Source organism: Triturus cristatus, chromosome 11 (assembly GCF_964204655.1).
Source record: "Triturus cristatus chromosome 11, aTriCri1.1, whole genome shotgun sequence".
Lineage (NCBI taxonomy): Eukaryota > Metazoa > Chordata > Amphibia > Caudata > Salamandridae > Triturus > Triturus cristatus.
This window is the reverse complement of record NC_140594.1, coordinates 1,182,660,710-1,182,677,179: the sequence shown is the minus strand read 5'-3', so window position 1 is coordinate 1,182,677,179 and position 16,470 is coordinate 1,182,660,710. Positions and strand designations below refer to the sequence as shown.

The 16,470-nt window shown below is 45.0% G+C and overlaps 1 protein-coding gene across 2 annotated transcripts in view; it reads left to right on the top strand.

The window, feature by feature from the left end:
• Nucleotides 1-16,470, top strand: part of SLC51A (solute carrier family 51 member A) — a 151,949-nt gene that overhangs the window by 120,694 nt on the left and 14,785 nt on the right. For both annotated transcript variants that reach the window (XM_085635982.1, XM_085635981.1), the window contains exons 4-6: nt 196-269; nt 3,245-3,403; nt 6,132-6,243. In XM_085635982.1, the coding sequence (XP_085492108.1) occupies nt 196-269; nt 3,245-3,403; nt 6,132-6,243 (345 nt within the window). The remainder of the gene's footprint in view (nt 1-195; nt 270-3,244; nt 3,404-6,131; nt 6,244-16,470) is intronic.

Below are 16,470 nucleotides of genomic sequence, written 5' to 3'. Positions count from 1 at the left end.
ATGGAGTCTATTGGGACATTGATGGACTCAGACGTGGAATTATTTAGCTGGACAAATTTGACTCTCAGGTCCAAATCCTATATCATTGGCACAACCACAATTTTAACTCCAAAGGATTGGAAAAGTCAATAAAGTTGTAATTTGTTTCACATGTCTATGTCACTGATTCACGCTCCCATGTCATTTTCTGCACAGGTGATCGCGGCCTGCTCATGTTTTGGCCTCTGGATACCACGTTCCATGATGTTTGTTGAATTGGGAATCAGTGTGTAAGTAACCTTTTAATGTTGCTGCCCATTTTTCCAAAGTCAGCACAAATTGTTGGGGTTTTAGCAAAAAATATAAAAATAAAAAAGGCAAAAAAGTAAAGAAAAAACCCCAGAAACAAGTGAGTTTACAATTAGAAAAAAATGGGTTGACATCCCTAAAAGGTGTAATGGGTAGTAGGTACAAAAACTATTTTTGCTTCCTGATCGATCAGGAGAAAAAGGGAAATAGAGGGTAAAATGTGTAAATTTCACAGGTACCGAACAATTTTACACGGATATTTGGACTGTCAGTTCAAAAAACGTTATGTATTGCTATGTCATTCAAAGACCAGTGCCATATTTGCCGGCAGATAGGAGCATTGTCGGCTCCCCCCTTCCCGTAGAAGGGGGTCAGGTGGGGGCTAGGGGTCAAGGCCAGGTTACATTTGTAATCTCAACCTATTGTGATTTTCCAGGCCTGGTTCTGTGCCCAGTACAACCAGGTTTGTGTAACTATTGCCGTGGTTACTGCGCCGCCCCTTATTCTTAATCAATATACCACAACAGTTGCCAATACTGATAACAATACAAAGTGTTATTCCCAACAATCACACGTGACACTCATAGTGATTGAAAAACTTAATTATAGAATGTTTTATTTTTCTTTATAGAGTTCAATATATTTTTTTCAAAGAACTAATTCATCTTATTCACATGAACATTACACATTTAACGGACCACAGAAAACAGTACATAAAATGACAATATTTACACATATAAATAAGACACTACGGTGCATGGAAAAAATTACAGTGCATAGAAAAAATTATCAACAGCCTTTATCACTGAGTTTGAGAAAGCTCAAATCCTATCCAAAACTAAACAAAAAGAAAAAAGGAAAGAATGAAAAAAACCCAAGGGAAAGATTTGAAAAGATACCCCAAAGTCAAACTTGTAATACTACACTATCCCAGGGGAGATGTCAGCCAAACAGTTGAGTATTCAGGTCGTGGGAATTGAAATTCATTAATTGCTGTACATTTTTAAATGGACCTGATACTCAGCATTTATTATTCGTACTCATTTGGACACAACAACAAGGTCTACGCGTTTCAAACCCAATATTGATTTGAGGGTTTTCCTCAGGACCTAGGAAATGAGCTTGTCTGTTCTTTTTTTGTCAGCACCTCTGTGCCTCACGACACTTCAGTCACCGTGCACGTAAAGACCGATTGCACTTTGGCAATCACAGTTCGTAGCCCAATAACGATTCTTCAAGAAGGACGCAAATTTTAACCTTCTCGGCCAGTTATATCTTAGTTGTTTTCATGCTGGCATTTAATTGAATGATTAAAGCTCCGTGGAGTCGCTCTTGCGTGTCTCGATTTCAAGCCGCGTAGGATCGTCCATTTGTCTTGGTCGCCCCTTATTCTTAGCAGTAAAACCAGGTCTGTTGTTAAGGCCACTTATAACCAGGTAAAGTGGTATCCCGCCCACGAATACCACTTAATCTGGAACTAAACTGAGTTTGAGTAACGGAAGAGCTCAAACAAGGCAAAACAGCAGTAAGTTGTGTTGTTTTTTAAAAAAATGCAGCCGTGCATAGCTGATAAAAAGGATTGGCAGGGAGGGAATGGAGATGTATTTTTTCAAGGCCATTTGGGCTAGGAACTGAATTGTCACCGACAAGTGAGTGCTTGGGAGCAAAATGTAGTAAATATTGCAATTGCCTGTTTGATGGCCTGCAAATTTATCACTGTATCCAGAGTTTATGGTGAAGCTCGGTTGGATGGTTATGGTTTGGAGTTAGTTGGATGATTATGGTTTGGAGTTAGTTGGATGGTTATGGTTTGAAGTTAGTTAGGGTCAGAGCTGGGATAAAGGTTGGACCTAGGAACTAAAAAAAATGTATGGTTATGGTCCAAGTTAGGGGCAGGTTTAGGAAGAGGGTCAGGACTTAGTTTAGTGTTAAGGCTAGAGTTAGGCTCAGGGTCATCGATAAGGCCAAAATTAGAATCAGATCTAAGGTTATGGTTTGGGTACAAGCTGGGGCCCGGTCATGGCCATCGATAGAGTGAGAATTAGGGTCAGATCTAAGGTCACGGTTAGAGTGCAGCTTGAGGTCGAGGTATCGGCTCTGGGTCACGGCCACTGTTAAGGATAGATTGGGGTACAGGCATATGGTCAATTTATTGGTTAGGTAAGGGCTAAAATTAGGGTTTAGGGATAGGTCGAATCACATGATTCTTTGAGAGCAGTGAATCAGCTTCGTTGCTGCGGGAGAGTGAAATACGTGTTGTGAATCGACATTACTTTTCAACCTTCAGCTAGTTAGAGTTAAATATCGCATAAACCGCCATTGAAGCGAAACAGCTTGCGATGAAGTATGAACCATGAGTAGGCATGTTGGCGGAAAGCACGTAGATGAAATGACATAGATCGTTCTCTGTCATGAGATGGATTCATATCATGACATTGATCCCTATCTATCACGATAGAGCTTTGTATCTTGACATAGGTCTGTATCTACCAGGCTTTCATATTAACCTCAGCATACGGGTCTCCTTCCACACTTGGCCATCTGTTTGCTGCTAAAATTATATTTGTGAATTCTGTAAATGTGCTTTAATGAATGCATTGTGGTAGGACAATTGCTTAGAAGTTAGTGAATTTGCAAAATTTACATTTGCACACATGCAAATTAGAAGTCTAACTACTTGTCAATCCACACTCTGGGAGGTTCAGGAAATCATGTAACTTCATGAACAGCAAATTGATAGTTTGGTCAGGCTGGGGGGGGGGTCATCCTGCTTGACATGTGACTGACCCTGCCCCAGAAGTACCGACTCTGTAGAGGTCACATGCCTTGTGAGAAGTTGCCTGATCTCTGGATTGCTCCATTGACCGGTGACCATCGGAGACCAGCCTCTGCTCTCTTGCGGGAGGCTGCCGGGACCACCACACATGCCGTGCTCAGCTCTGCTCTTCTTCCACAGGTATTTTTCAGTCTGTTTCTACCTGTTACTCATCATGATGATCCAGGGGTTCGGTGGGAAGGTGGCCCTAGTGGAAAGGCTGAAGGACAAACTGTTGCCGATCAACACTGGCCCGTGCTGCTGCTGCTGCCCCTGCCTGCCACCCACCAGGATGACCATGTAAGTGAGCACCTTCTCTAAGCCCAACAGAACCTCTTGAGAGCCCACATTGTCCTATTTCAGACTCGAGTGGTTCGTTCAGTCCTGCCTTTTTAAATATTTGTAGTAATGGAACTCTTTCATTTTATTATAGTATTTGTGGTGTGTTTCCTTTCTGGTTATTTTATTGTTGGTTTTATTCAGATAGTGGTAGCTTTTATTTCTGGTTACAACACTGTAGAAGTTCTTTGTGTTTTGATATTTGCTGCTTTTCTTTGTGTTTTGATATTTACAGTCTTTCTTTGAGTTATGGCCCCAGAAGTCTTTCTTAATGACAATATTTGCAGCAAGGGAAGCAGCTTTTCCTCCACAGGCCGTGATGCTGCAGGGGATACAAGTCACCACCTTCTTTGTCTGGAAGTCGTTGCTACATTTACTTTATTCTCTCGTCTGGAATTGTTCCCCTTTAATAATAGAGATATTTTGTTGGTTTTACAGTTACTTTAGAGGGCACTCTGGGTTGTTCTTGTAATCTCCTGTTTAATCCTTAATTTCTTCAGCCTTGGCTTTCTTCAGTCAATGTTAAATCAATCATTTAACCCTGAGTTTAGGCAATTATCTTCAAAAATAAAAGATGTGCATTTTCTTCTTTACTGCCACTCAAAGTTCATTGGTTGTTTGGCAAGATATTGATCTTAACAGCAGTAAAACAGAGTAGTGAGTGTGAGTGTACACATCTGTCACAGTGGACATGGTCTGGGTTTGTTCTCCAGTTGTGACCAAGGCCCTGATTACGACCTTGGCGAATGGGTTTCTCTGTCACAAACAGGACGGATATACCGTCCGCTGTTTTACAAGTTGCATAGGATATAATGGAATTGGAATGTGGCGTACGGGATATCCGTCATGCTTGTGACAGAGTTACCCTGTCCGCCAAGATCATAATCAGGCCCCAAGTTATTAGTGAGTTTTTGTTGAAGCAACTAACCTAAACCAATGAAATCATTGATTCTTCGAGCGGCACTACTGGTTGTAAAGTTTTCTGCTCTTTCGTGTCTTGTGGCATCTATTGCATTATCAAGGTTAATCACCTGTTAAGGATTTAGGGCCCAATTTAGAGCTTGGCGGAGAGGGTTCTGTGTCGCAACAGCAATGGAGTATCCTCTCCGCCAACGTATTCTGTGTTCCTAGATTTATAATGGAAAGTGCAAAGCTATAAGTATTAGAATGTAAAAAAAACGACAGGAATGCATTCGTTGTTCTCATCTGGTATGATATAACTTAAGAGGAACTGTATGAACATTTCACATGTTTACAAAATATGGGAAAAAGTTATTTTTCACAGTAGAATCCACATTTTTGCTGCATTAAAAATGTGAACTGTACATATTAAAACATTTAAGCATTTATGTAAAGAAAATTGAGAATTTATAACAATTCGACTTGAAAATGTATTTAAAGTGTGTAAAATATTTTGAGTTTAATAAATGTGTTTTAATGTATTACAACCAACTTAAAGGGTGTTTTAGGGATAAAGGGGTCTCATTCAGAGGTTGGTGGATGCGGGCCTCCATAAAAACTCCCAATTAATATCACAAATGGCGCTCGAGTGGGAAGAATTGTCCCATAGCAGAGTTTTTGTCTTAATTTTCCTTAATCAATAAAACCTGAAGAGATCCATAAGATATTGGAAAGGACACCTTACCCACGTACTCTGGCATGCTTCACCTGTGTCCTCTCCGTACCGAAGTAGGTGAATGCCACTACAGCAGACTCAAACTTGTATACAGAGTTCCTCAATAATTGTTTGCGTGAACTGTAGCAGAGATCCAGGGGGTAAGTAAAAATAGCTAAGTGTGAACCCTAGGAGTTCGCTTTATTGGTGTATACCCTTGGTATAGTTGAAATATTGTCTAGATGGATTTACGATGAAGTGCTGTAGTTCATTAAACGACTTCTTTTGCCAACATGTTTCGAGCGATATCTAACCCCAAAAGGGTCAACGGTTTTCTACAAGTTCTAACAACTCCCTGCCTAACTCCTGCATACATTCCATTCATAATCATGAGATGTAAGACTCACATACATGCCTTGTGCTTTCCATTTAGACACCCTAATCTGAGAAATCTCTGTTAAATAGCATTGTAAGAGCATCTGCGATACAGCAAACTGGGGGAACTATAGGTGTTGAAAGCGGAACTGACTCTTTGACAAGTGTGTGATCCCAGTTATGATTATGATGCTAACATCCACATATGCAGGTTCTCAGGACTTGCTGTTGGGACTGAATGTGTGGGATGTGGTCCCCAGAAGAGGCCGTCCTGGAAGATTGAGGGGGGCCATGGAAACAGTTTTTCTAGTCTCCTCATGCTTCACTTTCCAGTCAGAGATCCTGCATCGTTTCCATGCCTTGCCCTGCTTGTGATTCCATGCAGTTCAAGCAAGCTGCATGAAGGCGTTGGCTTAGGGTTTCTCACTCACAAAACTATTCCCACAAAGAATCAACTGTTGTGTTACCCTTCTGAACTATTCATAAAACTACTGCAAATGGTGTTTTAACCACATCAATTATTTTTTCCTCTTATGTGGATTGTCAATGAGGCCAGGATGGATATGGCATCATGTTTTGGTTGTTTGGCCACATAGGGAAGCACCAGACCCTACAGAACATGTGGTTACTGGGATTGCACGATCCATGTGAAACTGTTTGCCTTCCAGAAGCCTAATAGTCATATATTTATCTTCACAGGTGGAAGCTCAGGCTCTTCATCGTCGGCGTTTTCCAGTTCTCCTTTCTGAAACCCCTCTGTGCCTTTATCGGTCTAATACTGTGGACAGACGGAATCTACGATGTAGAAGATGTAAGTGCGGTCTTAAAACACAAGTATTTAACAATGGCAGGATGACGGGATAAAGTAGGAGGGAGCATGGCTAATAATTTTGACCACTTCCCTTTATTCCATTTTGGCCACTGACCAAGAAAAATGTGCACAACTTTGCTGAGTAATATTACTTTCGTTCTCAAAAATCTTCAGAGGAACATGCCTGTTTTCAGATACTGAATTAATTTGACCATAAAGTGTAATATTATTATTGAAATAAATGGAATATAGATACCCCTTTGAATGCAACTTATCCGTGCCTACCAAGTGTAAAAAGCCAAAAAATGCAGCACCCTTCTAGCTGAAAGTTGTTTTAAAGAATGCATAAATTAAAACATCAGACAGTTTAACTTACAGATGAGGTACTTTGTGTAATAACTAAATGTTAGGCATATAATTACAATATGCAATAAGGAATGCTGCAGAAGTACAAGCCAATATCTTCCAAAAATCTATATATCAAGAAATTCTATTAACAAAGAATATGTCTACATGCCTGAGGATTTGAATGAAATATTGCAGCTTCTTCTGTAATTAATGATATTTCAATGTTTCAACATTCTCATCCCCAGGCCTTTTACCATAACTGTATTGTGCTAAAATCTCACATATCTATACATATATTATATATATATATATGACCAACATATAAATATATTATGAGACACTATTTAAAAAATATTTTCTACTTCATATTTAATTTAAAAACATAATTTGACAAAAATCATATTCCCGGGGGGGGGGGGGGGGGGTTGGGGCGTGGCGTGGCCGGGCAAGATGGTCGATCGGACGTGAACCGTTTCGGCTCCTGGTCCACGCGCTATCCCGGTGCAGGTTCTGGCAGCTGTCTAGGGCTCTGGGCGCCGCAAACGGTTCCTACCTGTGGCGGAAGATGTGAGACATCGGCGAGATTGGTGTTGCTGCCCCCGGAGTGACTATATCGGCTCTATTCTGCCTCGCTCTCCCTGCTCTGTGGGGGACGACCTGCGGGAGCTAAGATGGCAGCTGGAGCTCTGCTGCGTGGGAGGTGACCCGGTTCGTCTTCTGGAAGTACTGGCAGCGAGCTCCCACCGGGAGTATTGAGCTTTGACCCTCGCAGCGGTAAACCTGCTGATGCTTGCGGGAGCCAGCTTTTGGGAGCGGGAGAGAGCGCAACATTATTTACCTCGGCTGCCTGACCCTAAGATGGCGGTCGCGCTCCACCAAATGGTGGTGAGCGCGGTCATCTGAAGCCCTAGACAAGCGGCCCCTGCGTTTCTTGTCCCAAGGGGTGCGTCTGGGAAGGCGTGTTGTGGCTCCCCATTTATAATAGCCGCAGGACTATTACCAGCGATTTCTGGGGGCATGTGCATAGTACCCCGCTCTATTGAACACCTATCCTCCCGCTTGCATGGAGAAGGGGTCCTCAGTATGATGCCATCTCACATCAGCTGCTCCTCCGCCTGCCACCCTCATTGCGGCTACTCTGTATTGAAGTGCGCCTGCTCCTTCTGGAGACTTCTCCCTTCCTGCTCTCCTTGAATGGGCTGGTTGCATCCCACGACTTTCATCATACCCAGCCTACGAATTGCTGGCATGGCACCCTCCTTTTTATACTGCGCTGCCACCACCATTGGGATGCTGAATAACCCACCTCGCTGGTGACCTGAGGTGGCACCACCACTGCCTTGACAGAGTCTCTCCTTAGTGCTGTGCGGCCTTCTCTTGTTCCATCTGTTGCGACCCCCTTGAGGCCGGACCTGGAGTGCCTCTAACATCCTTGACAGAGCTTCGGGGGCTTGTGGAGTCTCATCCTTATGCCGCCAAAGAAGGGAACGAGCAAGACGCCCAGTAAACTGTCGGACTTCTTCTCGGCTGTAGACAAACGCCCGACGCTGCGAGGAGATACAGGTGAGGTGGCCATGGCCCTCACGAAAGTAAACCTACTAAATATGTTCAAGGACTTTAAAACTGAATTGTGTAACGAACTTAGTCAAGACATCAAATCCTCAATAGATCAGCTGCGCACCGACCTAACGGACCGTCTGACCTCCCTCCAACACGATGTGGACTCTGTAGGCACTAGAGTGCTGGATTTGGAGGCGCAACATCAGGAGCCAGAACAACCTCCTACCGAACTCCGCGAAGAGGTCCGTGCGCTTAAGGAGCAGCTGCAGCAGACGCAGCTTAAGGCAGAGGATCTTGAAAATAGAGCACGGAGGGAGAACATTCGTGTCCGAGACCTGGAGGAAGGCGCGGAGGGGACGGACTTAGAGGCCTTCCTGGAAGGACTCTTCGTGGAGATTCCGAGCCCCCAGACCCTTAAGATAAAGTTAGACAGAGTGCATCATGTTGGGAACGTACAGAATGGAGAGAAGAAGAGACCTCGAGACATCTTAGCGAAGTTCCACTCATACAAAGTTAAAGAGGCGGTACTCCAGGTGGCCAGATCGAAGGACTCCTTCCAAGGTCACTCCTGCGCCATTTATCAAGATGTCTCGCCGTCTACACTAGCACGGAGACAAATGTTCAGGCCTGTCACTACTAAACTACGAACTGACAACATCAGATATAGGTGGACCTACCCGTTTGGGCTCAGTTTTAACTTCCAGAATAAGCTACGCCACGTTACTGAGCTAAAGGAAGGGTTAGACCTCATGGGCCTCCCTTCCGAGGAAGGTGGTCCCGTCCAAGGCAAAACTGGAGATCCCTCCCGGGGCTCACGATCAGCTTCCACCTGGAGGTCGGGTGTGCACAGAGGGCGCTGATGATTACTGACAGACTACTTCGCGGCGCCTATCTGAGGTCGCGAGACCTATCTTCTGCAACAGGCCTGAGCTGCACGGCTCTACGTTCCATCGACGTCGAGGTTGCCACCTCTGGCTACCTCCAGTATCAGACGATATAGTGCTCCAATTCTACTTTGACTTTGAATCCCCAGCATCGGACTCCTCTTTGGCTCCTATCTTTGGGGTCATGGTCCCCTACTTGAGACGTGGGGATGTCACGTACTACGATGGCTCCCTATCTAAGACCAATGTTGTCTCCTTTTTTTTACAACAAGGCAGGTTTGAAGCCTAGTACTATGTTGGCTTTTAGTCCTATTCTGTTAACTTAGACCCGGCTCAAACCTTATTCCTTACTATAGAGGCCTTGCCTTTGGTGCTCTCCCAGTCATGGATCTATGCGGTGGCCCGCATTTCAGCCGCACAAAGATGACTTTCTTGTGAGACACTTACCGGGGTGGGCGTGGACTGGGTCCTCAGACCTGTTGTACCCCCTGGTCCCTGTGGGGGCATCTTAGCCCGCCAGGAGGACCTAGCAGTGGTGTTTGTATTGTTCTTTTGTTCAAAGTTGTTTTCCTTCTTTTGGGGGTTTTGGGGTGGGAATGGGAGGGTCGTGGTGGCGGCTTTTTAATGGATGAGTGCGAGGGGCTCTTTGATACCGGGCAGTGCACAGTTGGCACGCACTGGTACAGCACACCCTTTGGGGACAGGCTAGGCTCACGGCAATGGTGGGGCTGCTGGAGCTCTTAGAGAGGGGTCGTTCTTTCCTATAATATCATGCCGATCACTGTTGGAACCTGGAACGTTAAGGGTCTGAATTCTCCCCAAAAGCACCAAAAAGTATGGAAGTACATCATCGACCATCACCTCGACATAGTGGCCTTGCAAGAGACCCATTTAGCCAGGGCTGAGGACACGTGCCTTAGACATAAACACTTTCCTCTCATCTATAGGTCCTCGGCTCACACAAAACACAGGGGGGTGGCACCCATCTTTCGTTCCTCCATACAGTTCCAACCATGGGGAGTCCAAAGCGATAAAGATGGCCATTGGGTTATGGTCAAGGGGCGCCTGAAAGGGACATTGTGCACCTTTGTAGCGGTATATGCACCCAGTGCTGGTCAGACGGTCTTTTTACACACTCTGTTGGGGAAATTAACAGACTTTGTGGAAGATCCAATGCTTTTTATGGGGGACTTCATCCTGATATGGCAGAAAGAGCTGGACAGTATGCATTCACAGCGCTCGGATATCGGCTCTTTTACTATGGACACACAGCGGCGCATACAGGAGGATATGGGTCTCATAGACACTTGGCGCACCCTTTATCCACAGACCCGAGACTACACGTTTTATTCCCATGTTCATCGTACATATTCCCGACTTGATTACATTTTTATTAGCCAAACCCTGCAAGGTGCCCTGTAAGAGGCCAAGATATTTCCCCTGTCAGTGTCAGACCATAGCTTATTTTCTGTCTGTCTCACTTGGGATGGGAGCGCCTCGACTTCTCCCCGGTGGTATTTCCCGGCGTCGCTAGCTCGGGATAAGGTATCTTATACCACATTAAGAGAAACCATTACTGAATTCTTCGCGGTCAATAGGCCGGAGGACACTTCGGAGTATAACACCTGGGACATGTTTAAGGCTGTCTTCAGAGGGAAATGTATTGCCCTTAATGCAACACTGAATACTCAACGCACTAGAGAAAGAGACCACCTAGTGATGGAGCTGTCTACTCTTGAACGTGCTCATAAACTGAATCCCACTAGACAAACCCTCCGCAACTTGACAGCGCTTCGAGGTAAACTCCGGGCTATTTATAACAATAGAGCGGAGTTCATGCTGCTCAAACTGCGGCATCTTTCATATACCTAGGGCAACAAGATTGGTAAACGCCTTGCCAGACAGCTAAAAGATAAACGTGAGAGTACATAGGTGGCATTAGGGGGCCCTCTTGGGACATTCACCATAAAGACGAAGATCAGGCTGAAATCTTTGGTTCCTTTTACCAAACTCTCTACTCTGGGGAGGCTCTTGATTCGGATGCCCAACAGACTTATCTCCAGTTGTTGCCCCTGCCTCAGGTGTCTGCTGACTGGAATTAATTACTTACCGCCCCAATTACCCTGGATGAGGTTACCACTGCTATTAAAGCGTTGAAGCCCCACAAAGCTCCTGGAACGGACGGATTTACCGCCCTCTTTTAAAAGACCTTTCCCCCCCGATATCAGCCCTCACCTCGTGCGACTATGTAACAAGATGGCAGAGCAGAGAGAGACCACGGGCACTATGTCCGAGGCCATGATCTCGGTTATACCTAAACCGGGGAAGGACCCTCATTGCTGTGCCTCTTATAGGCCTATTGCCCTATTAAACCTCGACGCAAAATTGTACTCCTCTATAAAAGCCAAACGCCTGAATGATCTCATGCCTGACCTCATTCACCCTGACCAGTCAGGATTTATTAAGGGATGGCAAACACACGACAACGCCCGTTGAATTGTACACTTGATTGAGAAGGCCAACAGACGCAAGATCCCGGCGGTTTTAGTAGGTTTGGACGCCGAGAAGGCATTCGATAGGGTTGATTGGGTATTCCTATTCCACACACTTACAGCATTCGGATTTTCACCTAAATTCTTAACTATGATTCGAGCTAATTATCTTCATCCCCGTTCCAGGGTAGTGGTCAATGGGGTAAAATCTTCCGCCTTTATCCACTCTAGAGGAACTAGACAGGGGTGCCCCCTCTCACCCTTGCTATTTGCTCTTAGTATTGAACCATTAGCGTTAGCGGTTAGGGATAATCCTTGAATCAAGGGTTTACCATTCACAGGGTAATCACATAAAATTTCTCTATTCGCGGATGACGTCCTCTTGTCCCTTTCTGAACCACCACGTCCCTTCCACACTTACAATCGGAGCTTGAACGTTTTGAAGCCGTAGCAGGCTTTAAAATAAACTTAGACAAATCGTACATCCTCAATCTCACCCTCCCGCAGGCGGAGGTTCACAGGCTCCAGTTCCTTACACCTCTGCAGTGGGCTACTTCCTCTATTCAATACTTGGGAGTTCAGCTAACACCGACAGTAGGGAAGCTATATACTGCTAATTTTACCCCCATTCTTACTCGCATCCAATCAGATCTCACGAGGTGGAAACCACATTTTTTGTCCTGGCTAGGCCGAGTCCACGCCATGAAAATGACTCTTCCTCCTAAGCTCCTTTATCTATTTCAGGCCTTACCCATAGAGTTGGAGGGGGACTTCTTTCAGCGAGTGAAGGCTATGATCCTACGCTTTGTCTGGCAGGGGGGGCGTGCACGCTTCTCTTTCTCCCTACTACGTCGCTCTCGCAAGATGGGGGGGGGGTCGGTCTTCCAGATATTCACTTATACTATAAAGCAGCACAGCTAAGAGTCTTGGTGGAATGGTCAAAGCCAGCCTCTGATAAACATTGGATGCATATGGACCGCAGTGTGACTGGGAGGACCATATGAGACCTGATTCGGCGACCCAAAAACGATCGGCCTAAGAACACGTACATCAGCACCCCCACGCGTACCACCTTAAGAGTATGGGATTCAGTTGCAGGGGATGACAGGTGGACTTCGTTCCCCTCTCCATTTACGCCACTCCACTTTAACCCGGCATTCCCCCCGGCCCTACATGAAGGGCCCTTCGAGGCCTGGAGAGAGGGAGGCTGCCTCGCCTTGACACATCTGTTCCATAATTTTGACCCCCTCACTTTTGATAATTGTAAACATGAATATGGACTAGGGAATGCAGAAAGGTACCATTATGTTCAATTACTGCACTGGGCACTCACGCCCCAGGTACGAAAAGCAGCCACCCATCCTCTCACAAAATTTGAGGCTTTTCTCACCAAGACCTCCTCTATGAAAGGGGTGATTTCATTCATATATAACTTTCTACTTAATACCACACTTTCCCCACGCCCACGCTACATGTCCATGTGGGAAGATATGTTGCCGCGAGCTATCACTGATGACGAGTGGTCACATTTATGGTCCGACATCATGAGATTCAATCACTCCACAGAACTCCGTGAAGCCCACCTGAAGACCATGATGGACTGGTACCTACACCCGTCCAAGCTTAGGCAGATCTTCCCCAATACCTCTGATAGATGCTGGAGAGGGTGCAGATTACTTGGGGACTTTCAGCATATATGGTGGGATTGCCCAACTATCCGTCCTTTCTGGGAAGAAATTCTGGCACATATAAAGGATATACTGGGATATCCCATTCCCACTACCATGGCGGGTGTTCTCTTGGGGCTTCGTGACTCCTCTCTGGAACATCAGACCCGAGCTGATAAAATGATTATGTGGCTTTGTATCGGTGCAGCTAAAATCACTCTGGCAGCCGCTTGGAAGAGGAGGGAGGCGCCAGCTATCTCCCTCTGGCACTCTCGTCTTTGGAAGCTGGTCAGTCTAGAACGCATGTCCGACATTTTCAGAGATAACTATAAGAACTTTGAATTCAGATGCGGCCCTCTAATCACCTTTCTTTCACGGGGACTTTTATCGGCTGTCTGCCCTTCCACCATTAGGGCCCTTCATCTCTTTCAATTTTGAATGGAGCTCTAACATTGTAAGTCAATTCAACTGTGTGAATGTTGCCGCCACCTCGGTAGGGGTGGTGGGTGGGAACTGGGGGGGGGGGGTGTTCTTTTTCGTTTTTCATTCAGTTCACTCCCGTGTGGGGGCTCTTTGTAAGTGGTCATTTGTTCGCTACTTGTAACGCCTTCCAGTTGGGAGGCATGGGACAGTTATCATCGCAGAAAGAAGTTGACATATATGTAGAATTGATGCTCGAATTTACGCTTGAAAGTCTGCTCTCCTAGCTCCGTTATCATTAGAAGCTGTATCTTTTATTTGAGCTACTCTTTGCAACAGGAGTTAGATCTAGGCTGGGCATCGCGCCCTGTCAAGTTATTTGTTTTTCTGCCAAATTATGCTGCTCCCCTGCGAGGGTTGCGTTGTTGGTTCTGTTTTGGATTATTTGCTGGAAACTTCAATAAAAATAGCTTTGAAAAAAAAAATATATCATATTCCTTGATCATATTCACATACATTGCTCAACTCATACAGTCATTTATACTCTAGGTATATCTCCGGTGGGCGACAAGTTAAACCTCTTACTGTATTAATCATACCTTTCAAAGATACCTTGATTAATTCATTCGTATCTCCACACTTGACATAGGTCGTCACTACATTATTTATTGACTTTAAATTCAGATTTTCAGCTTGTCAAAATTGTTCACCTTCATTGTGATATGAATACATCTTTTGGCTTGGTTTAAAATGTAATTGTAATCTTCAGTATATGCATTTGTCTATAAAATCAGTGTGTTTGTTCTTTACAAATCCCCTCCACGTGGAGTTTGTTTAATCACATTTGCTTACCGGAAAGTCCACTCTTTTCAGGACTTTGGTTCCTCTGTTTAACCTGTCTTGTGTCTGAATGAAAATCTTCTGGCAGGACAGTTACACCAAAGAGTGGGTACCAGGACCTGCCTAGATGTTCCAGGCATGGGCACTCCAGAATATCCTGAAGACACGGAAGTGTCTGAGAAGTAAGCTAGGCAGCTCAGACCAACCATGTTCAATCTTTTATTTACTTATTTTGTAAAAGGATAACCTCTGATGGCTCGCCACACTGCATCACTGATGATGACACAAGAGTTCTTGAAGATTACTAACATGGTTGAAACAACATCTGATGTAATAGTGGATCGGGTCAAGCAGGTGGAAGTTTCAGATCCGATCTTCAGCAGGTGTCAAAGTGTGCACACAAGTCCTTGTTCCTAATTGGTGGGGGGCCGAACCAGTAGGATTCCTGAAAGGTTGGGAAGGTCTCCTTCAACAAGCTGGTTTTCAGTCTTTTTTAACAAAATATGCAAGGTTACACACATTCTTCAATTTTAGGCAGAAAGTTTTCCAACCCAAAGACTCACAATCCCATTGTGGAGCAAACACCATTTTAGATCTATTGCTTTGAACAGTTGTGGCATATGTGTTCGCACTCAAAATCGTTCCAAAAAGATGGGTTCTCTATTCCCATGGTTACCAGTTCTAAAACCCCAAATGAATAATATAAATCACAACAAAGGGGATGGGATTGGACACCTCATAGTTACTGCACCAAAACAGAGTCCGTTCTCATTAATATCCAGCAGATCAAGTTTGAAATTCAAGAGTCCCAAAGACCGCGTGTGGCTCCAAAACTATTGTTTATTTCATATGACAAAATGATGGAAAGCACACCTTTTGATTAAATTACTTGTGGCTTCGTTTTTCCATGCAGGGACTCATACCAGTGTGAACATTGTATTGTATTGTATACGGTACTTATAGAGCGCAGCTATCACCCAACGGGTATCTTGGCGCTATAGCACATGAATCCTCATCAGGCAGTGGAGGGAAGAAACGGGCATAAACTGACAGGGCAGCTCCAGAGTTTGGCAAACTCTGGGAAACAGCCATGTTTTGATCTTCTTCCTAAACTGTAGAAGATCATGTAGCTGTCTAAATCCCAGAGGGAGGCTGTTCCAGAGCTTGGCAGCGGCCGAGCTGAACGCTCTTCCTCCTGACTTAGCTCTTTAAATTTCCGAAACTTTCACCAAACAGGCGGTGGCAGAGTGGAGACACCTTGATGGAGTGTACCATGTGAAGATCCCTCGAAGAGGTATGGGTCCCAGGCCATGAAGAGCCTTAAAGACCAAACACAAAGACTTAAACTGGACCCTCTGCATTATAGGCAGCCAATGAAGCTCTGCAAGGGCCAGTGAACCAGACGAGCGTCGTGGTTTCATCAATGCCAATTTGGCTGCCACGGTTTGGACTCTTTGGAGGTGCCCAATCAAGAATTTAGGGGCCTCCAACAGTAGGGCATTACAGTAGTCAAGTCTACTGAGAATGATGCTACCAACAACCAACGCTCTGGCCGTCTTTGGTAGCAACGGGAGAATCTTCCTTAGTGCTTTAATTAGTGAGAAACAATTGCCCACCACCTTATTTACCTGCATTTCCATGGTCAAATTCACATGAAGCATCACTCCCAAATTATGTACTGCTCTAGCCGGAACATGAGCAGACGTGGTTGGGGAAGGCCAGAAGTTGTCCGGAAAAAGGGGAGGGACCTTCCCCACAGCGCAATATAACACTTCAGTCTTGTCTGAGTTAAATTGAAGAGAATTAGTTCTTAACCAGTGGGCAGTATCCTGCATGCAGTCATGAAAAGTTGCTAAAGAAATCGACTGATCTCCCTCTAAGGAGAAGAAGAGTTGGGTGTCGTCGGCATAATTTACCACTTTCACACCATGCGCCTTCATAATTCCAATCAAGGGTCTCATATAGATATTAAAAAGAATAGGGCTTATAGCCGAGCCCTGAGGAACGCCATGGTGG